Source organism: Borostomias antarcticus (genome assembly GCF_949987555.1).
Source record: "Borostomias antarcticus genome assembly, chromosome: 5".
Classification (NCBI taxonomy): domain Eukaryota; kingdom Metazoa; phylum Chordata; class Actinopteri; order Stomiiformes; family Stomiidae; genus Borostomias; species Borostomias antarcticus.
Window position 1 is genome coordinate 7803688 of NC_140238.1, and position 27936 is coordinate 7831623.

General features: G+C 44.4%; 5 protein-coding genes across 5 annotated transcripts; 2 read left to right on the forward strand and 3 right to left on the reverse strand.

Moving 5' to 3' along the window:
* Positions 1-507: 507 nt before the first annotated feature.
* Positions 508-5662, reverse strand: LOC311309404 (jun dimerization protein 2-like). The gene is made up of 4 exons (XM_084438677.1): positions 5550-5662; positions 2766-2983; positions 2078-2182; positions 508-1825 (listed from the first exon to the last, which is right to left on the reverse strand). Exons 1-4 carry the CDS (start codon positions 5635-5637, stop codon positions 1640-1642), a joined length of 597 nt encoding a protein of 198 aa, XP_084294803.1. The 5' UTR covers positions 5638-5662; the 3' UTR covers positions 508-1639.
* Positions 5663-6912: 1250 nt separating this feature from the next.
* fosaa (v-fos FBJ murine osteosarcoma viral oncogene homolog Aa) lies at positions 6913-9194 on the reverse strand (the record flags this gene model as incomplete). The annotated part of the gene is made up of 4 exons (XM_084438429.1): positions 6913-7584; positions 7679-7786; positions 8126-8353; positions 9051-9194. 4 exons carry the CDS (start codon positions 9192-9194, stop codon positions 6913-6915), a joined length of 1152 nt encoding a protein of 383 aa, XP_084294555.1.
* Positions 9195-10142: 948 nt separating this feature from the next.
* Positions 10143-12548, forward strand: LOC311308791 (transmembrane emp24 domain-containing protein 10-like). The gene is made up of 5 exons (XM_084437835.1): positions 10143-10358; positions 10706-10826; positions 10976-11049; positions 11578-11704; positions 11857-12548. The coding sequence occupies exons 1-5, from the start codon at positions 10182-10184 to the stop codon at positions 11976-11978; spliced, it is 621 nt and encodes a 206-aa protein (XP_084293961.1). The 5' UTR covers positions 10143-10181; the 3' UTR covers positions 11979-12548.
* A 92-nt stretch (positions 12549-12640) lies between these two features.
* On the reverse strand, positions 12641-18208 carry mlh3 (mutL homolog 3 (E. coli); the record flags this gene model as incomplete). The annotated part of the gene is made up of 14 exons (XM_084438430.1): positions 12641-12775; positions 13012-13160; positions 13332-13410; positions 13487-13510; positions 13635-13794; positions 14246-14354; positions 14536-14604; positions 14719-14803; positions 14895-14999; positions 15101-15396; positions 15640-16099; positions 17080-17271; positions 17525-17776; positions 17879-18208. The coding sequence occupies 14 exons, from the start codon at positions 18206-18208 to the stop codon at positions 12707-12709; spliced, it is 2379 nt and encodes a 792-aa protein (XP_084294556.1). The 3' UTR covers positions 12641-12706.
* Positions 18209-18859: 651 nt separating this feature from the next.
* pomt2 (protein-O-mannosyltransferase 2) lies at positions 18860-25839 on the forward strand. The gene is made up of 21 exons (XM_084438850.1): positions 18860-19717; positions 20310-20394; positions 20727-20831; positions 20909-21017; positions 21124-21232; positions 21343-21502; positions 21613-21719; positions 21806-21888; positions 22053-22162; positions 22281-22347; positions 22489-22549; positions 22681-22759; positions 22847-22998; positions 23504-23595; positions 23709-23785; positions 23890-23961; positions 24061-24120; positions 24239-24344; positions 24486-24626; positions 24776-24887; positions 25050-25839. Exons 1-21 carry the CDS (start codon positions 19386-19388, stop codon positions 25153-25155), a joined length of 2325 nt encoding a protein of 774 aa, XP_084294976.1. The 5' UTR covers positions 18860-19385; the 3' UTR covers positions 25156-25839.
* The last annotated feature ends 2097 nt before the right edge of the window (positions 25840-27936 follow it).

Genomic DNA, 27936 nt, shown 5'->3' on the forward strand with positions numbered 1-27936 from the left:
TTTAATTTTTCATTTGGCATTTAGTTCAGCAGCCTACATTGCAACGACAATCCCTGTTGTCTAATCCCTCTTGATAAGTATGACTGTTGCTTGAACTGGCCTCATTTTTAATCTCTCAAGTGTGGTAAAAAAAAATTTTTTTGAAAAAAGTGCCTGCATTTCAGCCCATGGTGTAGGCCACCATTACCATTACACTACACCATTAGTGTAACTACTTTCAATCTTTGAAATGACAATATGGCACCTAGCATTCTAGAACTCAGGTGACCTTGACATCATAATGTCACATCATCCTATGACAGGTGGATCCTGTCTGTCTGTCTGTCTGTCTGTCTGTCTGACTGTCTGTCTGTCTGTCGGTCTGTCTGTCTGACATCTTTCTACTGGCCACCAGGTGGGAATGCAGATGCAGAAATGTACCACCTCATAAAGATGTCCTCATGGCTGTCTGCAAAAAGAAGTCAACTGAATGCATGTATTCCTTGCAGAAATACCAAACACATCACATCTTGTTATAGCTTATATCTTTATGATACAATATACCACGTATAAAAAACAGAACATAATTGGAAGTAACAATGTAGTAACAGTAAAAGAACTCCAATGTAAACAGTTCATATATATGTGCATATATGACGCCTGCGTCAAAATAACAAACAATGATACAACAAAACATTTAAAAAATTGGTCCACCAGTAGGCCAGTAGGGCATAATACAAAAAGAAAATAATCAGATGGTCATTATGGTTTTTAGTACACATTGGTTTAAAAAATAATACTACAAAAAAGCACAAGCTCTGACTGTGCCTCGCGGCCTGAGAGATGTGTAACATTGCCTACCAGTTGTGTAACACATTGTTTATCAGGACCCATACATTTGACTCCACACGTCTATAGTGGCTGGAGCTGTGAGGCCCTGGATGGCAACAACCATAACAACAAAACCAAATGTAACATGTTTTTAACTGCCGACGCTAAGTCCAATCTCATTGGGGCAACCTCTGTGAGTCCAGGCAGGAGCGCTTAGGGGTCGGCAACCTTTTTGACATGAAGTGCCAGTTGAAATGTTCTAGTTAACTATTGTCAACATTAAGTTTAATGCCAAATCAAGGTACAATTTACCTTCTGTTGTGTCAGACATTGGCATTAAGCAGCAGAGATCCTCTCTTACAGTTGAATCAGAGTATCTTTTGGCTTGAACTGCCAAACGTGCTGTGTCATCCACGCTCTCGTCAAGTGCAACTCTAAATAGCTACCGCCACCTTTTTTAACCCGGCCGTTTGCTGTGCGCTGACATTTTGCCGTTCTTCGATGCGTCGCTCAACACTTGCAGCTGACATGGGAATATCTTTTATTCTTGATTTGATTGTCTCTTTTTTTTGGTAGGCCTTCAAACAGAACCTCTGAGCAGAGGTACATGAGTGAATGGCCTTCTGCATTTCACACTGCAGTGAGCAATGCGAAAGCTCGCTTCAGTCACATGGTGTTTAGCAGTGCCAAAGACTTTGAGGGTTGCCGACCCCTTAGCTGGTTCTCCTCATGCCCGTAGCCGAGGCATAGAGGTAAGTGCTGCTAGCTGGCCGGGGCTTCACTGTAAACTGGAACTGTGGTGTGACACTCTCATCTGAGCCCAGAGACATCACTGGGTTTCTAGGTGCTCTAGCAGGGGGTTGGCCTCGCTGTCTGGCGTCTTGACGCTGTCGGTCCTGACTATACACGTCGGCCGATGGCGATTCAGCATGACCATCAGCTGCTGCCTCTCCTGTTTCAGCTCCTCAATCTGAGCTTTCAGGTCAGAGTTCATCATCTCTAACCTCTCCGATTCCTGAGATGGAGGGCATAGGGTTAGGGTTAGATCGATCTAGGCTTTCAGGTCAGAGTTCATCAACTCTACCCTCTCTAATTCCTGAGGCGGACAGTATAGGGGAAAGGAAGAAAGAGAGAGAGAGAGAGACAGGGATGCTGGTTAAAGAGGGCGTTGCTGGATGTTGTTCATCTATTAACTAAACTAGCATCATACAACAGTGAAGACTTCTGAGATGGAGTGATGGTGGGTGATGGGTTAACCCTTTCTCACCCTTTGTAGATATTCTGTTCTTTCCTTCTTCTTGTTCCGGCACCGAGCTGCAGCTACTTTGTTTTTCTCTCTCCTTCGTTTCCTCCTGTCCTCTTCCTCGTCCCTCTACACGAGGGGAGAGAGACAAGTCATAACAGTCAGGTGTGAAACACAGCCAATAGCAAGTTTGATAGAAACCATATGCGCAATGCTGCAATATTGTTTCAAATTGTATATACAGCCCCCTCCCCCGCGACTGGTCTGTTCTGACGAACCAGTCTCTCAATCCCACTCCCCAGCCCTTGCTGACACCCCCAGCTTGTTGACCTTTAAATGTCTAGCTGAGTACCTAGGACTGGAATGAGGAATTGATTAGCACTGATAAGACACTGTAAGGCAATTTTGTGTAATTGCCTGATAGGCAATTACACAAATTCCAATGTACCTGCATCAGTACTTGTTACAAATAAAGGTTCTATCTATTCTCTGTCCATTAGGTGGCGCTGTTGGTTAAGATTATGATCAGTAATCCAACATTTCCAACCTTTTCACTTCAATTCAAGGCCATTCTGGTTTTTTTTCACTTTTGCACCATGACAGAAAAAAGCACTATCAGGAGTCTCAAGAATATATTTCCAGAGTCAAAGTTGAAGTACAAAGTCTGATTATTTGAGCTACAGTGCAAACCAATACAAAACCTCCCCCGCACCTCTGTTTTGATGGTTAAGGGTCTCTTCCCTAGCTTGCCCAGGAAGTGCAGTGGTGAGAGCATAGCCCCTAGTTCCCGGAGGTCCCCAAACTTTAGCTGGTCGGTCAGCGTGGTGGCAGATATCCCCGCCAGAGGCCCCAGGCTGGGGAGCGAGCCGGCTGTCACTGAGGGATCAGGGATTTGTCCTGGCATCATGTCAGTCCCGGTTGCGACCACAGCTGAACGAGACAGAGAAAAGGGTAGGGTGGCGGAGGTGAGAATTCAGAAGAAAAGATGAGAATTACACAAGACCCCAAAAATAAACTCTTTAAAGTAAAATGTTTCTCCCCCTCTGGACAACACATGACTTTTTTTTGTCACTATAGTGTAATGTGTGACACTATTATTGCCGAGCCAGACTGGACAATAATTTATCATTCACATTTAATGGCATGAATCAGATCTAAAAGTAGCAGCTAGGTACATAATTCATTGGTCTATACCTCCATTAGAGTCTGCTAAAGGACTTAAAAGAGACATTTCCCAAGCTGCACCTGGTCTCCCTGGCAGTCTTTACTCTAATGAATTGTTGGCCTGTTGCAGAAGTGGGAGGCCGAGGCCGTCTCCCATTAGGCCATTTTATTATTTCATCTCTTTTTTCTGGAATGTACTGTATGTATGCTGCCATTTACAGAGGTCTTGGCGAGGATATAGTTTTTTTTTTCCTCCTTATTCCCGAAGAGGCCAAGAGGGAGGCACACAGCCCTTCACAAAAGTAGACTCAGACACATTCCCCTTTATCCCAAGGAGAGCTGTGGCCAGCCCCTGCCAAGAAACACCCGTTGCCCATGTTTTCCCCTGTATGAGCTGCCTCTCCATGTCAGGGAAGCGGAATGTGGCTGCCAGAGCTCAGCATAACGTGGCCAAGACTGATCTCTTATTAAAGGCCCTTCTGTATAGCCTTCCCTTCTCTTTGGTCTGACCAAATTGACACTACACTAGACATTTGGTTTTGTCTGCACTTTTTTTGCCAGCTTCTCTGGCAGGATCCAGATAAAACTAAAACGTTATGGTTTATAATTGAAATGTTAAGGGATGTGTACGTTTACTGTGTGTGAGCAGCGAGCACATCTGCATCCATGTGTCCAGCGGATGTTTCTTTTTTTAAGGACATGATGACAAAGCATGTTTAGCTAAATAAAACTATCCACTAGTCTAATAAGAGTAGGATGCATTTAACAGTTTGGGGTATATGGCAGCATCTCTCTCGTCTCCAGTACAATATTTTCTGTACAGGACTTAATGATGAGGTTGCATGAGTGAGTCATTCTCTTGCCACAATTCAATGCCACCAATCGCAGCTAACTCTAAAATCAAAGAGAAGGTGGGTGGAGAAAGAGGTAGCTAAGGACAACAGGAGCCACCACTCTTCCATGGATAGAGTCTGCTGCACAGTCTGATCAAATCACAAGTGAGCCACTTTGTATGCAATCCCAGGAGAGCAATTACTCTATACAGTGCTTGTTTACCCTGAATGTACACCTCCATCCCTGCTGAGGTTCTTAAAAATAGAGATAGCTAATGGGCCCTGGTGGATGTACAGGTGTTGACTAATGACAGACTGAAGGATGAGAAGAAAGAAAAGAAGAAAGAAAAGACAGTGTTTCATTTGTTTTGGTAACAGAGAGAATTGGAAAATAGTTCAAGGCAGACACGATCTCTAGGCCACTGGATCCAGGAATATCAACACTGATCTCTACCCACCGAGGCCTTCTGCATTCTGTAAGTGGCTAGATCATCCCTCTGTAGGCTGCTCTTGCCTCAAATCATGAACAAGTCAGACCATTTAGAAGCTTAGCGTATTTGTGTGTAACCTACTGTAGCCTGGATGTTAAACCCAACATTGCATCCTTCTCTCTCCCTGTCAACTCCTCTGATCACAAACAAACTCAACCTCTGGGAAGATACACTTAAAGCATAGGCCTACATATCTAATACACTTATCTAACAGTATTAAATAAGCTCACACAAATCTTTCTGTTTTACCTTTGGTATGCAGAATACTCAGCAGTTGCATTTACTAACTAATAATTATGCTTACATATTCATGTGATTTGAACGCATTTAATATATCTCGATATAGCGACGTCAAAACTTTGCCTTGACGAAAGCCACTTGGCTCTTTCTCTTCCTTCTTACCTACACTGCCCTCCTAAACAATGTGTATTGGATCCGCTACAGAGACCACAGCGTTATCTACTGGTAAGCTGGTCTCTTTTAGCTTTTTCAGTGACGTAAAATGATTTGACAGGTGTTGATAACATGATAAGTAACCGTGAGACGGTGATTAACAACGCGACACTTCAGTCATGACTCAATTTCAAAGCGGAAGTTATTCTTCAGTGCGGCATGCATGTTATGTAACACGACTTTTGCAGCTCGCTACAAGAATAACTAGACTACAAAGGCATAAACTGTTTTAAGTAGCCTGTGCTTTGAGTTGCTGACTTGTTTTGTTTCAATTGATTGCATTTGTGAAATACTTAACGGGGTGTTTTTTTTTGTTTCTGCGAACAAACGGATACGAGCATGCAAAGAAAACTTTTGAACATAGCATTTCTTGTTATAATTTGCAGTTTGACTTCGAAAACCACAGAAGAATAAAATAATGTAGCCTACATAATGCAAGGACCGTGCATGTTGACTCAAAAAAGTCACAGCTATAGCTGCACATAGCCTGTTCACAACCCATGCGTGGCGCGCCTACATATTCAGTATTTGTCGCCTGTGAAGTTCTTTACAAACCTGACTTTGATCCCAAGTGCAACAGTTGTCCTTTTCTCTGGTCAGCTGAAGGTCGGGAGTAGATTTTAAAAAGTGGAAATCGTTGCATCAGCCCGTTTAAATAATGATCCCTATCTGGGAGGATTTGGGAATGCGGAAATTAGTTATGCCAGCCAGACGTAAGCAGGAAAAGTACAGTCAGAATGTGTGGACAGAGACGCGGGGAAGTCCTGTCCGCTGGGCTCCTCCCCCCTGCTGACCCAGGCCACTGCAACAGGACAACAGGACAGACCCACAATGCTGCGCACTTGGAGCAGTGATCCCTGCCTGGATCAAATTCACCAGAGTAAATTGATAAACACTCATATAGGCCTTTCAGACTGTCCAATGCCTCCCCTGACTGGCTGGACACATGGACCGAGTCAGCTCGGGGGGTGCTACGGGTCCCTGGACAGGACATGTAGATTTACTTTTTGAAACTCTTGCACACCTTGGACGTTTGCACAAGCATGCTAAGAAAAATGTTATACTTGTTTATTTGCACTCTTGTACATTTGACATTTTCTATTGAAAATGTGGATTTTAGTCTGTTAGGCTACTTTCTTGCCATTGATGCTGTAACATTGCAATTCCCCCTCAGGGATCAATAAAGTAGGCCTACTTCTACTATGCAATACAATTCTGACCTTTGTAGGTGCCTGGTACTGTATATGGGCGACCCAATATGTGACTCTAGTGTGCAGATGTGCAATAAAAGTACAATAAAAGTGCCAATGAATGATGATTTAATGTGATTCATCAATAAGCAATCAATGCTTGAACCTTTTTAATTTGACAAGTCAAAATCTGAGAGGTAAAAAAATAAATATCATAAATTACATCTTGATAGATATAGCACTGGATGTTTTCATGGAAAACTCTAAACAATGGGTCAAAGCACAGTTGATGATGCTGAGGTATGTAAGTACTTAACATGGATAAGCATGTATACTTTAACACAACATTCATAGTTAGTAATACACTGTTGCCATCAAAACACAAAACCATACAGTCAATTCCACAATACATCATAGATCTAGCTCCAGATCAAACATAATATGAAATCTGAAAATTATTTGGAATTTCTCTGCATGCGGTTAACATCAGAACATAGCCTACTTCACCCCCATCAGTCAAATGAAAAGCCATGCTTTTAGCTACAGCTGTACAGCTGTACATCAGAGTATCTGGAGGAAGTATACTTGCTTAGTCGCACGACACCTTTCAAGGACGTTATCCTTAAAGTGCTTACGTATGTAGCACATGTTCTTGATATCGCATCAAAGTCCGTAATAGCAGATCTGAGAAATCACTGTCATTTGAACCCTTAATTTCAATCTGTACATTATAAGGCTAATAGAGTAGGAGAGTTGAGGATATCAACATTAGATTCGGCCTTGCCCACTCCACCTTTACGACCGTCGAAACCCTCTGTGAGGGAGTCCAGCTCGGGACAGGCGAACGTGAACACAGACAGGTAGCTGCTGCAGGTGGGGGTGGAGGTCACCACCGGGGTGCTCAGAGGCTCCAGGTCACCGGACACAGACTTGTACAGGGTTTCCCAGTCCGAAACCCCGAGGGAGCCACTCAGGTCAATGTCTGGGACAGAGCGGGCTGTCTCCGCGGGGGTCTTCTCCTCCATGCCGGGCAGCAGATTGTCAAGTAGCCCCTCCTTTATGTCTAAAGAAGGCTCGAGGTCACAGATGTTCACTTCAGCGGTGGCACACAGCAAGATGTTGGAGTTTCCAGAGATGGCTGTGGCCGGGTCGTTGGGGATGGCCATGTCCTGGGGCGAGGGGGCTTCCTGGACACTGTCCTCAGGGAGCTTGTCCTCCGCTGGGCTGGGGGGCAGCCCCGGGGACCCACCTGGGTCCTGGAAGATTGAGTCCAGCTCCTCTTCCATTTGGCAGACTGGTTTATGCGCAGCAAGAACAAATTCCAGCCTCTCTTTCTCTTTCAGCAGGGAGGCTATCTCTGCATGTAGAGCGGCTTTGTCTTCCTCCAGCTTGTCAGTCTCCTGTGGAAAAGACTGCAAATTAGCCCCACATGTAATAATGGAGATAGCTGCTGCTTTAAGACTGGGGATGTAGTAGCCTATGTGGCTTACTTACGGCTTGCAGTGTGTCAGTGAGCTCCTTCCGTCTGTTGCGACACTTTGCTGCAGCCATTTTATTCCGCTCCCTCCTGATCCTCTTCTTCTCCTCCTCCTCAGGGGAGAGCTGTGGGGTTCAGAGACAGGACGTTACCTTGAACAATCCAGCCCATTTCTTTTCCTACCGCTACTACTTCCCTTGTCACCTCTCCCTCCGGAGAGTGGCAAAAGCATCATTCTCTGCAATGCGTCTAAAAATAGACCATTGTTGCAGACTCGATGTGACCTGAATATAAATTGCCTGCCTGAGGTAGGCACTCAGCCAAAACACAGCTCTGGAAAAGCATGCACAAAAATTCTACTGTGAGAATTTCTGATATCTTGATATCATTATAACATAAGTCAGTCTTTTATCGTTTATGTCCAGCGTGACATGAATAAGAGCAGAATCTGAGCTCGATCCTACCTGCTCGGCTTTCCCCTTCCTGCCCGGGTTTTTTCCCTTACTACCGCCTGCCTTGGGTGTTGCCTGGTAAGAGCTCTGCGCTTCATTGGCTTGTTTGCTACCCAGAGACGGGGAGACAGATGTTATAATGGTCGGCTGGACCATCCACTGCAAATCTGGGGTAGAGGAAATTGCAGTGACTGTTGGAACAAATGGAGTGGCTGGTATATCCATGTCTGGGCAGAGCTCCTGCAAGGTGATATATGATCACAATTAAAATGTACCACTGATTCACAAAAAATGCATAAAATTAACAAATAAATTTGCACTGCAATTAGTCATTGTAAGAAAATCCTGATTTAATTATGATAAATAATTGCCTGTTTAAGCAGATATAAATAATATACTGATATGATCCCTCATGAGATGGTTGGTGTATTCAAGAATATGATTTTCTTAAACTATATCAAGCCAGCCAAAAATAGTCTCCTCCGGATCAATATTTGACTTTATCATTGTTACTGACGTCAACACTGACGCAGAGATGCTGTGGAGTCTCCCGAATGGATTTATTTTTCTCAATGAACCGCTGCATCACTCGCTTAGCCTATGGTGTCAACATTTAAAAATCCAAACAGTATACAGTGATTATCCTCCCGTGCGGTTTGCATTGCCTTTTCAGTATTATAACAGTTCTGCATTGGCAAAAAGAAGCCAGCCAATCACATTATTGAAATATTTATCCCCACCCAATTGATAACATCCTAGAGGAAAAAAACACGAAGACTATTTTTCCTTCATCAGCTATCCGTGCACATACAGTATGATTGGATGCAGTGATGAATTGTGGATATGGGCTATATTCAAATTATATTAATTGTATCGTTGAGTGTTAGTATACACACCACTGCATAACAAACATCACCCCGCATTCATTTATTCATACCTTTGCACTGCTCTCTGCCGGTGAAGCTGATGAGCTTGAGTCTTCTTGCGTCTTCTGGTAGTAAGTCGGGGTATCCCCGACAGGAGACTCTGTGCTGCAGCAAGACATTGAATCAAAGTCAGAATTTAAATTGTTGAGAAACATTTCTCGTTAAAATTATCGCAACTAATAATTCACTGACGACTCTGCTCATTCGTTCAAGGGTGGAAGGAGGCTCTACTCCTTATACCTGGTAACTGGTACGCCTCGTGAGCTAGCCCCTCCTTTTATAGTCTGCCAGTATTTTATGAATGAACGAAGACTGTACCATCTATGGAGGGGAGTTACTTGAACAATGCACACATCAACTATATTTTCGATAAACATCTCATCTGCTAAATTATAGGCTAATTTAGGTCTAGGCCTACTATTCATGTAGCTGCCGTGAAATTGACCATAGGCCTCTTAATAGAGTTAATGCGATCCGAGAACAAAACAGTAGTCTATTTGATAAGTCTAAACAAGCATCCATTCATAAATGCATCCGTGCTCCCTTCAGGATTAGCCTACTTCATGGGTTATGGGTTACTTCAAAAGGTGTTGATGGGTAGCCTATGATATGTCCACAATAACCAGCTTGCTCGAATCTGTCAATAGGTTGAGGGTTAATAACACTAATTATTATTTTATATCACAGTATACAAATTAATGAGCTAAACACTTTCTTACGCAGTCTTTCACCATAGGATATCGGGCGTCTGACAATGTGTTGATGACGTTCCAATTCCGAACAGGATGAAATCCTTATAAGGACACATGACGTGCTGGGATTCCTGTCCGTGGGTGCGTGGATAACAGATTTTTTTTAACAGATATATATTCACTGTTATCCATCTGGTGAAACACACACTTTATCGGTTAAATTAACATGAACTTAATTGTTTCGATTTGTTTTCTCAGCTGTTTCCATCACACAATATTTGGCATTGTGGAAAACTGCACTGTACACCAGACATCGATGCTGCACCACATACCTCCATGACACACAGAGGGAAAGGGTCGTCCAGTAACCACGTGACTCAACCCGGAACTTAGCGCGTCAGACAGGCATCTTTTGACAGCAGCAACCGTATCGAGATATTTCTCGTCGTTATGTCTAGGTTTTTTGTGTTATTGCTTCTACCCATTCTGTTTGAGTCGGCCTTATCGATCACGTTCTATTTACCAGTAAACCTTCGGAAATGTTTGAGGGAAGAGATACACAAAGATGTGCTCGTCACGGGCTTATACGAAGTTAGCGAACAGCCGAATGCTAAAACCAATCTGAAGGTAACACGTCGCAAATTTGCCCAGCCAACGTTACTCAGTATTTGCCATGGCACTTGCTACTAGTTAAGTGTAGCACTCTATTTGACAAAGACACGCATGTATAACGATTACATGTTTTAAAATAAATAAGTATGAAAGTGAGATGATCTGTTGATTTAAATTAGCTAGCTGATTAGCTCTAGCTGGCATCACTCGGTCATTTCCGCAGCTGTTATAGTAGCCTACTGCAGTTAGAAATGCAATTTAAATCAGTCGCGCACACACCGATAGTGCTGCATTTGAAGTAGCTCTAGCTAATGTTTTGTTAATAAAATGTTTCTATTTTTGTTAATATTTGTCCTTCCTAGATCACGGATTCGTCGGGTCACACCTTGTACTCTAAGGAGGATGCTTCTAAAGGGAAGTTCGCCTTTACAACGGAGGACTATGACATGTTTGAAGTTTGCTTCGAAAGTAAATCCCCCATGGGTGAGTATGCTATGTACTAGGCTACTAAATATGTGTTTGTGTCAACCGTGCAAACAGAGTCCATAGGGGTTATGATCATGTGGCCACTGAACAGGAAAGCACAGTATAATGTAGCCTGTGTTCTGGTACTTTCATCATGGGTTCTATAGGCATTGGGAGAGTTCCGGACCAGCTGGTCAATCTCGACATGAAGCATGGTGTGGAGGCAAAGAACTATGAAGAGGTAAGTGGGCCAATTTGCTAAGTCTGCGTGTGTCCTGTCTCTGCACTGTCATTTGCACTCTTGTCTATTGTTGTCTATCCATTCGTGTTATGCAACAACAGTCCAGAACAAATTCCTAGTAAAAAACCCAACTCACTGGCAAAAATAAATTCAGATTCTAAGCCTGCCTTGAACTATATGTTAAAATGTGCAGGTGAAATGCCTGTTGCAGGGCGCATTAGTTAAGGTTGACACCCATTGCATTTGTACTGTACATGTGACACAGGGCTTGATAGTGTGATGTTCAAATTGAGAAGAGTTGGTTGTACCGTTGTTCAGATTAAACACTGGGTTTATTCTGATGGTCTGTTCAGATTAAACACTGGGTTTATTCTGATGGTCTGTTCAGATTATACACTGGGTGTATTCTGATGGTCTGTTCAGATTATACACTGGGTGTATTCTGATGGTCTGTTCAGATTAAACACTGTTTTTTTTCTGATGGTCTGTTCAGATTATACACTGGGTTTATTCTGATGGTCTTTTCAGATTGCTAAAGTTGAGAAGCTGAAGCCCCTGGAGGTGGAGCTGAGACGTCTGGAGGACTTGTCAGAGTCCATCGTGAATGACTTCGCCTACATGAAGAAGCGTGAGGAGGAGATGAGGGACACAAACGGTTAGTGCTGAATGAACATTGAATCAGACAAGTTGATCACTCAGCTCTGGTCCTTATGCACTTATCTAAGGGCACTGGACAGGTGGAAGCAATGCAGCAATTGCCACATTGAAACAGTGTTGATGTTGTGATATTTTCTCTCCCCCTCGCAGAATCCACCAACACTCGGGTGCTGTACTTCAGCATCTTCTCTATGTGCTGCCTGATTGGACTGGCTACGTGGCAAGTCTTCTACCTGAGGCGTTTCTTCAAGGCAAAGAAGCTGATTGAGTGAAGCCATACATGAAACATGCCCTAGGTTAGATCCATTCATGAGGCTTGGAAGTTAGCTGTACAATTTGTGGAATGTTTAGGGCCAGTTTTTGAAGATTTCTATATCCTCCAATGCGCTCAAGGTTTTGTAAGACACTGATTTGGAATACAAATACACATACACTGTAACTAATTAGGATATAATTTGTTGATGGCTTGAGATGTACTTTACACAATTATATATAAAAGTGAAGTGCCCGTTCAAAACGTGCCGCAACAGGCCGATTGCTTGGCCTCCGGTATTGCTGCTTTCAGCTTTCTTGAGAATAGCTCATCCAAACGACTTCTCACTTGACACTGCGCAACTCAACTTCATATTATTGTCCGGTTCTCGAGAAAATCGAAATACAGATATACAGATACTCCTCCAATTATAGTATGATGATGATACACTCTGTGATCTTATGTTGTATATAATAACATATTTAAATATATCATCACTTCTTTCCCATTTGACTTTGTTACAGTGATGTGAAAAGAAAATGCCCCCTGTATGTCAGGTACACACAACTGTTTTTGAATTAAACGAAAAGTTTTCGATTTTGCGTGTTTCAATGGTTGTTTTTGGATATCAGGGTATTTGCAGAATAATCAAGACAACTTACTGTATTCTAACCTTCCCTCCCCCATTTAATGACTGAGATCTAAAGAAATCCGACATTTTAATTCATCTTTGGGTCCTGGACACATCTATTTTCCATACAGTTCCCAGGCTTTGTACATTCTCCCCAGTTTACGGAGGTTAGGTCTAGGAATGTCCTGTGGAGAGAAAAGAAGGTATTGTAAATTGAGTAACATGAGTTAAAGTGTGTATTGTTGGCATACCGTATATTCATGTTAGTCAATACTGTACATCTTCAAGTCGTACTTTTCTGATACAGTATAATGTGTAAAAAAAATGGCAAAAGAGTCATACAATATATGCCAGTTTTCATTAATGACAAATCCTGGATGTTATCACTGGTACAAGGGACTGATCAATCTTACTGTGTTACCTGTTGGTCCTTCAGCTGGAGGAGGTCGACCAGCGGGGCGATAGACGGGCGGCCGTGGGCGCACTGGAAGGGCAGCTGGCAGGACGACAGGGAGGCCACCAGACTGCAACACTCATTCTTGTTCAGGCTGTCATTGAATTTGATCGCACCTATTAGGGGATGTAACTAACAATTATGCCAAGAAATGGTGTACCCAAAGTGCCATGTTGTGCTAAAGAACTGGTAAGAGTAATGAGCAGACAGCAACGGATATGAAATGGTTAAAAAAAACAACAACTAAAGACTGACAAACTCCTGGAGGCTGGAGAGAAGCGCCTCACCGTGACATGCGAGGGAGGCGAGGACCCTCAGCACTGTGAGAGGCAGCGTTCCCCTCACCCTGCCCGTCGACCGCAGCAACTGTGAGAAAGGAAAATCTGTCGAGCAACACAGATCAACACAACTCAGGAAGAGTGGACTATCTATGCTCACTCACCTCAATCTGCTCCTGAAGATACTCCTAATAGCCAATTCGATGCAGTGGACATAAAAAAAAGAATATTACGTTCTTAATTGCAGTGATAAGGAATAAGGCATAATAGTTATGACGAGTCTCGGCATTTAGGAGTTGCTATATTTCTAACCTCCACTATGGGCTTGATGACAGACTTCCTCCCGCGGCGGAGCTCGTTGCTCTCTTTCTCTGTGAAACACACCGGCACCTTGCTAACCAGAACACACGGATCTCCCATCTGTGAGAACTGCATGTCTAAGCCCAGGCCCCTCAGAAACGGCTGGCAGGATCTGCAAGTACAGTACGATTCACAAAACCTTACTGAAGTCTGATAGTCTGACTCAACAGATGTAGGTTTACTACTTTTTTTTTGAAAAATTGGGCATTATTACTGCCCAATCAGTGGCGCAGATTCATGTGGTTGGCCAATCAGTGAATCAGATTCAATCAAGACTCCTCCCCTATCGGCGTGTTACCCTTTTCAAAGTCCCCTTCACTACGTGAAACAACCTCTGAGTGTAGCTGCTAGCAACCTACACACTGAAAAGGTCAAGTTTATACATGATATATAATATGTTTACAACATTTGTTGTCTAATAGGGACATCCTTGCATGTTTGCCCACCAATTATGCGTTATATCACATTTTTCACAATACTGGCACAGCGTAAACCATGTATTGAGACAGGTCAGGCTATGCAAGATAAATCCCTGTCTGACTGGTCGGAGGGCTGGCACTAACCTGAGCAGCCTCAGCTCCTCCTCGGACACTGTGACCTCCAGTGGTGGAGAGATGGTGGAAGAGCACAGCCGCCTCTCTCCCGGTGTCTCCGGGTCGTCCTCGTAGGAATCTACACCACCGCATGGCACCATAGGCACAATGACACAGACGTGAGTGAGTGTGAGTGAGTGAGTGAGTGAGTGAGTGAGTGAGTGAGTGAGTGAGTGAGTGAGTGAGTGAGTGAGTGAGTAAGTAAGTAATTTATTCAGCCAGGGTTTATACTTCTGATCAGGCTCATAAGGTGGCCTCACCTGCAACTAGGTTCTCCAGGCGTACTCTCTCATGAGCAGCATGTTGATCTACCAGCACTAAAAGGTTCCCTGAAATAAAAAAAGGTTAATCACTCAAAAAAATACATCTTCACAATGTCCATAATTGTAACTGTCATCCCTGAAAAATAACCAGGAAGAGGGCTGGAAAACATCACACTGTACCGTCATCTTCCCCACGGTTTGCACACTCTTGATCTCTTGTGTCAATGAGACATGCAAGGAACTTCTTATCCACTTGATGGATAACCTATGACAAAGTTGAACAACAACAGTGGACTCAGTGACATTGACTGCACTGAGGAAAATAGAGGCTTTACCTGCAGGCTTGATGCAATTACCTTCATTGAGAGAATCATGTCTTTGGAAAAGCGGTAAGGATAGAGGATGTTATGGATCTTCACAGCCAGGCCTTCAGCTTGCCCACTAGATACGTCCACACCAACCTGGTGGGCAAATAAACAAAACAATGAATGTACTGTACTAGCCAGATGCATGGTCACTGTCATGCAGCACATGCAAATGAGGAAAACTGAATTGAGCATACCATAGGGGGTCGTGCAAAAACCGGGTTCTTCCACTCCAAGTACAGGGAAGAAAGTGAGTTGGAGGTCTGAGTTTCGCCCCCTAAGTAAGAAACACGGTGGATCACACACAAACACAGACAGAGGACATACTGATCCAGCATGGCATTAGGACTGTTTACTGTATCATTCTGATCTAATTTGCCCTGAAAGGTACCTTTACCGTTGGACCCTGAACTTATCACTCTCTCTGCTTTGGATTTGGGAAGGAAGGGTAACACTAGATCCATTTGAAATGGATAACACCTGTACTCAAACCCTACAGGGGGAGGAGAGAAAGCCAGGTAAAGTCCATGCAAAAGCTCTACTCACCTTATCAATTCACAACAATCGTCCTCATACATATCAAAAGGAACACGATTGCCTACCTTAATACACGGCAAAATAATATGTACCGGTGCCTCATTTCATGGACAGTTTTCATAATGCACAGAACCGCAGTGTTGATTTGTCAAGGGACACTACACTGAAAGCAAACTACAAAAGCTCTCCAGTCGCTTACCTTGTTTGGAGATGACACTAATGGCCATGTTGGTGACGTCTGATGTGCAGGAGACCTGTGCCTCTTCAACAGAGGGGTCTTCATACCGACTCAGCCCCGTCACTTTATTGACATAGACCAGCTTCCCCACTGCATCATCGTAGTGATGAAGCCAGTCACTCGATGCTGCGACTTTCTCCTTCTCAGCCAACTGTGGACTTGAACTGCAACCTGGGATGAGGTCAAGATCCAGGCAAGTGGGTTGTTGTTCTCTGCTGTCGATATTTGATGGCGGGTCACAGCAGGCTTGTTCTTTGTTGTTGATATCCTTAATAGTGGCGTTTGCTAGAGTGTCCTCGGGACAGGTATCCACTTTTGAAGGAGCCCCTGAAGGAGGCACTGATGCACTACTGGTGAACTCTGCCTTATGGTCTCTCAGATGCGAGAGCTTCGCTGCTAAAGATATTCCCTTGCCCTTATGCTGAGATGAGTGAGGCTTTACTTTGGTGAACATTTCCAGAGTTAATGGGCTTCTGTGGTCATTCTGCTTGTCCAACTGTAATTCTGTGACACCACTTTCATTCTCCTCCTCTTTAGTACCCGGAATAGTTTTGGAAGTCCTAACTGAGTGATCTGTAGGTGAAACTAGAGCATTGGTTGCTGAGCGATTTCTATTCGTGTCCACAGGGAGCGATTTGATTTCAGTAGGCTTCCCAAATGTTCTCCTAAAACTGTCCAAGGAGCCAGCTTCATTAGGTAAAGTTAGCTTTTGACATGATAGAACCTTGGGTATCTTTGTAGGGATGACAGGAGAGGGGACCTTATATTCTCTCTCACTAACTTTACCACAACCTGAGCCCCCAACAAATGAGAAGTTTCGTTTTATGGCTAGGTTTTCTTGACATCTCATAACTAAGCCTGGCCTGCGCTGGAGAGCAGTGGATTTCTGAGAGACATCTCCATGGACGAATGAGTCTGACCGGCAGATCCTTATCTTCTGTAGTCGAGGTCGTGTTTGTTTGATGCAGCTTGTGTCTTGTTCCCGTGCGACACTGAACAGTCCTACACCACTGCTTCTTGAGAGAGAAACATCACTCTTTATCTCAGTGCTTTGCTCTCTGTTCACGTTCAGATGTTCAACCTCTGACCTCTTGGTCATAGCAAGCAGAGGTCCAGCACGCTGTGATTCATCACCAGTAATACCCACTTGCAGCGGTGTGTCGTTGAATTCCTTCTCTTTTATATCTTCACGAGGATCTTCATTAGGCACGGATACTGATTTGTTTGTTAATGTTATCGAATCTCTTTGTGGAGCTTCTCTGTCTGTGTCCACTGGTCTTGATGCACACCATGTTTTTACAAGCCTGTGCTCCTGTTCCTGATATGAGCAAGAAGGTGCACTGCTCTCTCTGCAGTTCCCTCTCTTGTCCCGCTGAATTTCATTATCAGCACATGCCTGACTATCATGGTCTTGAGTGTCACAGTCTTTCTTGATGCTACGATGAACAGGCTCTGATGCCAGAGTCCCTCCAATGCTGCATTCCTGGCCAATATCCTCCATTGGTGCCTTCCCTCCCCGGCCAGTGTCCTCTTCTCCATCTGCACCACCAGCTTGTGCACTAATAAAGTTATGTCCAGCATATTCCATTTCATCTGGGGACAGTTCAACCACCAGGTTTTCTCGTGTCAGGAATGCCTTCACTGCCTCTTCCACACAAAATAGAATACCATCCCAGTCTTTGAATTCAATTAAGGTTTTGGCAGGCTCAAGACAGACGTCATATTCAGAGTAGGGGCATTCAATATTCATGACATACACCCCATGTAGCTCAGGCCCTCTTCTCTGCTTTGGGCTCCTAACGGAAGATGGAACTGGGCTGTCATTTTTTTGGTTTGAACTGCATACTTTGCGGAGGAGAAGATTCAGCAGCTTCTGGATGCGGGTTTTGAGGAGGAGCCTGTTATTCACATACAGGAACTGTAAGCTGTTATTATAATGGCCCTCTTTTCCTATGTAACCGGTTACTTTGAACTGTGCATGGGAGTGGCTGATTTCTACAAGTCTCTGCGCCCTACCCAAACCATGGATCTGAACAAACCTGTAGTAAGTGTTTCGGGCTTTGGAGAGCTGCACCACCATGGCCCCAGTGCAGTCATTCTTCATAGTGAAAGAGACAGAGGGGTGCACGAGTGATATTGCCTCAACTCTCTGCCTGATCCGCTCACATTCCAAAACAGCTTCCATCCTCTTTCTCCTCACTGGCATGTTGTGGAAGAAGCTACATATTATGACAGTTGTTCCTGCAGATGGGCGAGTAGTCTCCGCTTCGAAGACATCCAGGCCCTTGCCATCCTTGAAGACCTTGACATGCGTCTTCACAGATAACTTGGTCCTGGATGATATTTCCACCAGCCTTGCCAGTGCGACGATACTGGCAACAGCTTCCCCTCTGAAACCATAGAATCTAAGGTTGTCCAGGTCCTCCAGGGTGTTGCATTTGCTAGTGCAGTACCTGTTCCCTATCCTTTCCATATCCTCAATGCCAATCCCAGACCCATTGTCGATGACCTGCACTTTGTATGCTTCCATGTCGACTCGCACACCCACGCATGTTGCCCCAGCATCAATACTGTTGAGAATGAGTTCCTCAACACATTGCTGCAGAGAAAAAATAGCAACCCCAGACCGAAGCTTGCCTTGAACTTCTTTTGACAAACACCTTATCATGTCTATAGACCAAGAGGGAAGGCAATAAAAAAAAAAAGCCCAATAACGTTAACTATCTAATATAGCGGTATAAAGCTAACGTATGCAAATAACAGGCAAGCGTCATGAGTTCCAAGTTAACGTTACTTTGCAACCGACAAAACAAACAGCTCATAGTTTAAATGGGTCGGCCAACTAAAAATAGATAAAACGACCATAGTAACCCCGCATTTCTGGCCATGAAGTTCATCACAACGGCCGATTTCTTCCCAGAGTAGAACCATAGCAACAACAACAGCAAGAGCAGAGCTTGCCCTTCAGGTCCGTCGCCCCATAACTTCCCTCTCTCGTCAGGATATGCTGGAAATGCAGTTCCTACTTGACCCGGGACTCAGGGAAAACGGGATTCAGGGACTACATATCCCATTAACCTCTTTAGCTCGTGCGCATTTGTAGACTTGAACCGCGTTATGCTGCGCAGAAATTGTATATCTTATCTAATACAAATTGGTTTTATGGATGTGTATGGATGGTATTCTAGATGTGTTGAGCTCTGTGATGCTGTGCACGGTGCAGGTAAACGTTGAACGTTTTGAAAAATGTATGAGGTTGGGAGTGCATGCCAGCTAGCAGCTAGGCTAACGTTATGTTTCTAATTGAAAAAAATGCATGGCTTTTTAGGATTTTTTTTTTAATCAAATGTGATTTCGTAATTATATGTTTTTTTGTTGGGACCTGGAATACGAAATAGCAAGCGCATTATCAAGTTAATATACCGTTTACATGACCAGCTGGCAGCTGCGAGCTCGCAGCTAGCTCGCAAGATATAGACGTGTTATCTACACATTGCTTTGCTATAGACTGATCGCTAACTGTTTTTACTTGCTCGGTAACGTTATGTACATTAGATAACGTAACTGTTTGGTGCTACTGATTATGTACGATACTAAAAGTATTTAGTGTCTAATCAAATAGTTTAAAGAGCAGCTACAGTTTTCTTCTTGGTTGTCTTTTGGTGAGGAAGGGTCAGGTAACTCGGACTTTGTTCCAGTTTTAACTAATGGCCAAGGAAGAATGTGTTGCACAATTGAGCAAAACAGAAGAGTCCTCCACTCTACGACATCGGAGAGTCAACCTGAAAATACAGGAGCAGAGCTCTCGCAATGCACCCCATCACGAGCTGCCTGAACCAGACGACGAGGACACTCTCTCTAATGACGATGGACACTGTCAAGATGGCACTCACTCCTCAAATGGGACATCAGCAAAAAGTTACAACAGAGCCATCTACCTTCTGAGAAACGACTCCCAGAGCACTATTCCCCTACTGTTAGTGGTGGTGCTGTCTTTCTCTACACGCCTCTATAGTATATTGGAACCCCCTCATGTATGGTGAGTGTGATAACTTACTCCTCTTCATCATCACCTAGCCACCCATCTCCCTGGACCAGCACCTGACCACTTGATCACTTTGAGCACCTTGTCTGTACAATAGACAACAACAATTTGACTACTGTACACTCGATCACTTGAATCAACACCTGACAACACTTGAACAATTAAAACCTTGCCAATACAATAGACAATAACAATTGACTTAACAAGCCTATACTTGAATTTTATTAATTGCACCACCTATACTACGGACACAGTCATAGTCATCCATGATTGGTTGGAATAAGTAGATCAGGATCAATTTGATAGACTGCTAGACTATGGATAGTAAATTACCAGATTTGGAACCTTATAATGTCTTGTATGCAACCTAGGACTGGAATGAGGAATTGATTAGTGCTGATAAGATATTGTAAGGACAAGCGATAACAAGAATTCCAATGTACCTGTACTGGCTATACATGTCGAAACTTTCTATTCTATTCTATTCTATCCCCTATGAGACATAAGGCTTGGTGAGTGTGATACGCCCTTTTATAATCAATGAACTTCGGTGTATTGCGCTGTGATCACTATGTTTATGTTGCAGCTGGGATGAGACCCACTTTGGGAAGATGGGCAGCTACTATATCAACAGGACGTTTTTCTTTGATGTCCACCCACCTCTCGGCAAAGTAAGCCTGGCTACTCCACTGTTAATATATTGACATGAGACAAGTGAAACTCCCGGATTTATACAGTCACCCCACTTGCACTGTCTCTGTATCAGGCACGACTGTCCAGCTAGCTCAGTCGGTAGGTAGGTAGCATGAAACTATTATTCTCAGGGTCGCAGGTTCAAGCTCCATGTTGAGTGCAGCTTTTCATTGTACAGTACATGGAACCTGTATCATGTAGCCTACATATGACAAATATACAAGATTTATTTATTATGAAGCAGGTTATGAATAGTTATCCCCAACTACCTCCATTACTAACTACCTCCATGCATGCCCTTATACTCTAGATGCTGATTGGCCTAGCTGGCTATATGACAGGCTACGATGGTACCTTCCCTTTCTTAAAGCCGGGGGACAAATATGAGCACCACAACTACTTGGGGATGAGAGGGGTACGTGATTTTCATCAAGCGTTTCATAGTGTCGTGCCCTGTCAGTAGGTTTGACTGCTGTCTGTGTCCGCCTGCAGTTTTGTGCCGTGCTGGGCTCCTGTCTGCCGATCTTCGCCTACCTCACAGTGCTGGAGCTGTCCCAGTCTCAGAGGGCTGCTCTCATCACTGCTGCAGTACTAATATTCGGTGAGTGACTGCATGTGTAAGAGCTGCTCCCACCAAGTCCAATAAAATGTTTTATTTATTTGAGTTATTCAATTTTCTTTTTTCTTTTTCTTTTTTACCATGGCAGACACTGGCTGCATCACCCTCTCCCAATACATTCTGCTAGACCCCATTCTCATGTTCTTCATCATGGGGGCTGTGCTGAGCATGGTCAAGTTCAATATGCAGAGATACAGGTGAGAAAATGCATGTAAAGCCACAGCCAGCCTTAGAGGGTATGCATTGCACAAACACTTCCGATAAGTGTCTGCTTTTTTATCTGCTACTGAAAAAAATCATCCTGCAGGCCCTTTAGCACACCCTGGTGGCTGTGGCTGGTACTGACAGGCGTGAACCTAGCTGGGGCTCTGGGAGTGAAGTTTGTCGGGCTGTTTGTCATCCTGCTGGTGGGACTCAACACAGCCTGGGACCTTTGGAGACTGCTGGGGGACCTGCACCTCTCACTGGTACTGATGACATCTCAGCCAAACATGATACTGCACACTGTCACGCAGGACTCTCTGACCACTATCTCTGTTGCTCTCTCTCCATCTGTCTCTCTTTCTCATCCTGCCAGTTGGACATTGGGAAGCACTTGTTGGCCCGGGTGTTTGGGCTCATCCTGCTTCCGTTGTTCCTTTACGTCACGATATTCGCAGTCCATTTTGTCGTTTTGAACAAGAGGTGAGTGTCGGTTATCGTTCCGTCGTAGTATGGATAAACGTGTTTGTATTACCGTTGCTAATGTTACGTCTCCCCCCGCTCCTCAGTGGTTCAGGAGACGGTTTCTTCAGCTCCGCCTTCCAATCTCGGCTGATCGGAAACAACCTACACAACGCTTCCATGCCCGAATGTGAGTCCATATCTCTCCGTCGTTGACACTGTTTCTCACTCGTTTTGTGAACATCACCGTGTAATTCATATTTACTTGTCAAAGGATGCCTACCGGACCTATCGATTGGCGTTTTGGTTTATTGAAGTTTACACAAATAATATTTTTCCCTCTTTTTTTTCCAGACCTTGCATACGGCTCCACCATCACAATAAAGAACCTGCGCATCGCTGGAGGGTACCTGCACTCTCACTGGCACCTCTACCCCGAGGGAGTAGGGGCCAAGCAGCAGCAGGTCAGGCAGCAGGTTTTACTTGGAGATGTACTGTACGAAGACCGAACGCCTTCCCATGCTGCTGCATGCATGCATGCAAGACACTGCAGCATATTCTTAAGCCCCTCTGTGTCTGCAGGTCACAGCCTACCTCCATAAGGACTACAACAACCTGTGGGTAGTCCAGAGACAAGACAGCGGTGATGGTAAAATGGCAGTTCTACACTCAGATAAAACTCCCGGATGTTTGTTAATAAAAGCAGTAGCGTAGCTATTTTGACTTCCACTTGAACAGAGTACTCGAATTCCATTACAGCATTACTAATTGTTATATATTTTTTATCCAGCGCAATCTGGGCCCCCAGACCTTGTCCGCCATGGTGACATAATTCGGCTGGAGCACAAAGAGTGAGCATTCTCCTTAACTGTTTGGACGCTGAATGCTAATTATTGTGACCTGTATACAACCTTGCACGTCTGGTTTATAGTACTATTATAGCTATAATAGCCCTAATGTCTGATTCCCGTGTGCACGATAGGACTACCAGAAACTTGCACAGTCACCTTCACGAAGCGCCTCTCACCAAGAAGCACTTCCAGGTCACGGGATATGGCATTGTGAGTGACATAACATAACACTTACGGTTGAAGCCATTATTGACTATTGGTGTAGTCCTAAACCATTTCCTGTTGTGGTTCTTCCAGAATGGGACAGGTGACCTTAATGACCTGTGGCAGGTGGAGGTGTGTGGGGGTCGGAAGGGGGACCTGGTGAAGGTGCTGCGTAGCAAGGTGCGCTTCCTCCACAGAGCCACCGGCTGTGTGCTGTACTCCTCTGGCAAGACTCTCCCCAAGTGGTAAGAAGAACAGATGGTAGACTGCTCTCTTTCTGTTGCCTTCATCTACAGCTGTAGTTTATATGGAGATGTTCAATATGGCAGTGTTTGTTAGTCTCAATGCCAGACCCATGAGAGTTCTTACACTGATAAACTCCATATGCTATGCTAACTATGTTACTGCATGCTGCAGATCTCTCTATGGGTCTGGGACACTTCCAGCTCCAAACTGGTTTTTCGAATTCTGGCCAATGATTGGTACACCCGAAATCCTGGCAACACCAATCAGTAACGACTTTCGCGATCGGGTGCTCCCACCAAACCTGACTCCGCCCATCTAACCCGGGCTAGCGTCTCTCATTGCAGCTACGACCTGGCACTCTTTCAATTTTGACCCGCCCTCAAGAAACCAGTTTGGGTGGCAAAGTGGCACAGACTCTACATAGCATTAGGAGCACAGCGATTTATAATAGTGAATGTAACTGAGTCTGGAGAGAGACTAAGTGTCTGTATGTTCTCTGTTCAGGGGCTGGGAACAGGTGGAGATCACCTGCAGCCCCTACCTGAAGGACACTCCAAACTCTCAATGGAACATTGAAGATCTCATCAACCCCAAGTGTACAGTATACTATCTCCTTTTCTCTGCTATTGGAATGATTATTTGTGCAGCCATGGTATGTAGTTCGGTGAACGAAACTGACATGAGCGTTATTTGGTCTGCGTATGAACAGTGCCCAACATCAGCCTGTCAGTGCTGAAGCCTCACTTCCTGGAGATCTTAGTGGAGTCCCACATCGTCATGATCAGGGTGAGGGAAGAGGTGTCACCCCACTACTGCTTAAGAAATACTCTATAGAGACATGTTTTGAGTTTGTCTTCACATTTTACTTTAAATTGTTGACCCTTGTCTAGGGTAATAGCGGCTTGAAGCCCAAAGACAACGAGATGAACTCCAAACCCTGGCACTGGCCAGTCAACTACCAGGTACTGTGGCTTGATGAATACTCCCATGGCATTCAGTGTAAATTCATTGTCACAAGATGTAGCCCGCACTTTACTACTGTTTTTTTTGTCACCTTAAAGGGATTGAGGTTTTCTGGAGTGAACGAGACAGAGTACCGTGTTTACCTCCTGGGAAACCCTGTAAGTAACTTCAGCTGTCGTCTGTCCTCTTCCTGTGTGATCACCCACCCTAACACACACACGCATGACCCCAAACGGTGCTTCCGTGTGGCTAAAGCTCTGACGTCCTCTCCCTCAGGTGATCTGGTGGCTCAATCTGCTCTGCCTGGGCCTGTATGTTGCCATGGTGACAGTGGCCTCTCTGGCCCTCCAAAGAAGCATCCCTCTGGACCAGAAAAGAAGAGGTGTGTGTGTGCGGGGGGGCGCTTGAGTTACCGTCTGACGTGTGTGTGGGGGGGGGGGGCACTTGAATTACCGTCTGACGTGTGTGTGTGTGTGTGTTGTGTGTGTGTGTGTGTGTGTGTGTGTGTGTGTGTGTGTTCCAGAGCGCTGCTGGGTGCTGATGGATGGAGGAGGGCTGCTCATCCTGGGCTGGCTGCTCCACTACGTGCCCTTCTACACCATGGGCCGCATCCTGTACTACCACCACTACTTCCCCGCCATGCTCTTCAACAGCATGCTCACAGGTGCACTACCACACACACACACACACGTTCATCCTCCTCTGGTATAGCCTGTGATGACTGGTATAGATGCCTCTTTTTTTTTGCGCTGTATGTTTGAATAGTATGGATTTTATTCCGTAAAATGGTTGCCTTTGTTCTCTTTGTCTCAGGGATTACATTGGACACCCTTCTGCAGACCGCAGACCTGTGGCTCCGCCCACCGTATTCCCATTGGATGCTGAGATGCGGACAGGCGGCGCTTTTTCTCGGGATCCTTTACAGGTGAGGCGATCACGGGGCCGCCGGCGCCTCGCTTCTCAGACGGCATTTGCCTGGTGCAGTTCTTTCATGGCTCACTATTCCTCACCTGAGCTAACAGATCTCTCTCCCTCTCTCTCTCTCTCTCTCTCCCTCTCTCTGTCCTCCGTCATCCGCTCCATGCAGCTTCTATCTGTTCCACCCTCTCTCCTATGGCATGAGGGGTCCACTGTCACATGACCCCGCCAGCACCATGGCCGGCCTGAAGTGGATGGACTCCTGGGAATTCTAGTCAGGTTGACACTGTAAAAGTAGTGTGCAAAACAATATGATGCATCAGAATCCTGTTTTTCTATCAGAGTGGCTTTTAGCAGACCTGCATACAGTATATCTGACCCTGACACTACATTAACTTTAGAGTTTACTAGTTATTTTCTTAATGCAGACAGGAAAAGATTGTTTACCCATCCAAGTATTTTATTCGTGATAGTACCTCTCTCAATTTCAAAGTGTATTAATTCATCATGTATACTGTATTTCAGTATAGAAAGACTTGAGCTGTACAGTGGTGCATTGTGCAATAACAGGACCAGACGATTATATTCTTTGAGTCAGCATGTACAAACGTGAAAGATAATGTGAGCTTTAGTATTAAAAGACCGGCTATTTTACCCAGTATGAGAGAGTACTAATGATGTCAACTGAGCTGCCTTAACATGTGTTAAGTTTTGAGTTGCAATAATAAGCTAAGTGCCTGAGGAGGGTGTAAGGAAACTTAAAACTGCAGCACCCAAGACCAATAATCAATATTTAATTACTTTGGAATATGTTGTCATTTTTCTTCAATCATTGGGCTGGAAGTGGATGTGGGTAAGATGAAGTATTTTCATTAACTGTCAGTTACTGGCAATTTATGGCTTTATGACTTCACCTAACCCTCACTTTGCAAAAAGGGGACTGTTACTACAACTCTGACTTAACCTCAATTTGCTTTGTATTTTTCCTTATTTTAAAATAAATAAACACTAATAAGTGAAATTGTGTGCCTACAGTATCTTATTAAATGCTTTTAGTGATACAGCATGACAGCAAGTGATGTCAGCTAGTGTCATACAGTTTACAAATCCATTTAGCAAAGTAGGCTAATACAAGTGTGCCATCTGCTGGTAATATATTATAGTGCAGCCTGAGGGCCATTGGGATTTTTGCAGCGATCACTGGACCTTATTAAAACAGGATAGTTGAGACATAAAGCACTTCAAAGTGATTTATTTGTCTTTGTAAGTTAGGTTTTTGTGTAGTAGTTAGGTATACTGTGATGTTGTTCCATGCTATACCAAATAAGACATGAAAATTGTTTGACTAATTAAACATACATTTATTTCAACACATCTGTAAGGTAATTTGTTAATAGAATGTCAAGAATTTTAGTGAACGTGTAGATGACAAGATTAAAGTCATTCAAGACTTTAAAGTTATTCCTTTCCCCAAGAGGAAATAACCTTCTATAACTGCTTCCAGAGTTCAGTACTCAGACAGCTCTTTCCATGGCTGGTTCTCCCAGGACAGTCCGATCAATCCACACTGGATAGTGTATGCGTAGGCATAACTCACCCATGCTGTGAGGGGCTGTGAGAGGACACGTTAGAAGATACAGTACATTTATTTTGAGAATGTGTAGGCCTATATGATTGTATCTATCAATCTCAGAAGGTGTCTCCAGCAGGTGGCGTGCAAACGTAAAACATTTATACAGATAAAAAGTCTGTTAAAAAAAAAAACAGGCTTATGGCTTTGAGAAGAAGTTATCAGGGTGGATAGCATGCCCAGTCCATTTTCAAATGCCCTTCTTAATGAAGGCCCGAGTACCTGGGAGCAGAGGACAGAGTTGGAGGGATAGGCACCCCCCGCAACGCTAGTGGGACGGACCGCTCCCCACTTCTGCAGACTCTGGTGGTACAGTCTCACATTGTCCATGTGCTCATCATAGATAGATATTGTCCATGTGCTCATCATAGATAGATAGATAGATAGATAGATGGATAGATAGATAGATGGATAGATAGACGATGATGGTCTGGGGCCGAGGTCTGAGGCCGAGCTTCTCAATAGAGGAGAGAGGATGGAGTGCACTGTGAAAACGCAACAGGGATGTTAATACTCAAAAACAGCATAGCCTTACGTAGCTAGCTGTCACAAAAGTATAATTATATTCCTATCCAGTTAATTGCATACCGCTGAGAGTGAGCTTGTGCGATTCTCGGCTCCTGACGAGAGGTCCACGAAGGCCGAGCCCATCAGCCGATCCGTGTCATCAGGCCTGGGGGGGTCCTGCCCTTCCCCAGGGCCACCCATACCTGCACCTCTCCTCACGCAGGTGTTCCTCAGCTCCACACTCCTGCTGCCTTTGAAGGCCACATTGGCCGGGCCATCCTCCCCTCCTTCCTCCACAGATGGGTGTCTTAGCTGGGAGCAGAAGACTCGCAGCCATACATCTTGTTCCTGAAGTAGCAGCAGGTTGAGCGCTGGAGATGATTGTGCCCAGGCAGGAGCAGGCTGGAGACAGGCTGACTCACCTGCACCATCCTTCCAACTGGATGCCTCCTCCGCTGGCTGGAGGAGCTAAACAGCTTGTAATTACCATAAAAGACTAAGTTATGACATTACTGCACTGCACTGGAAACATGGCCATCAGCCAACCCCATAATATCCGCGTGCTGTGCAAAATCCACTGTATGACAATAAAAGTTGTTTGTTTATATTTTTATTATTATGAAATAATAAACATACTCTTATCTCTGATTAGTTGCACAACCTTGATTATGCTATTGCATTTATGGAACAATAAACCACATTTTTGCTACATTATAGCCTAATCCCACTCATGACAGGACACCCGACCAGAACAGGTGACAGACCCAGCTCTGGAACCAGTGTTCACTCACACGTGACAGTATCTCCATAGTAACAAGACAGTAAACAAAGTTTCCCCTGTAAGCTATATGGTGGTAACGTTAGCTAACCAACTTGCAAACTGTTGCAAAAGTCTTTAGCTAGATTCGTCCGTTAGTTG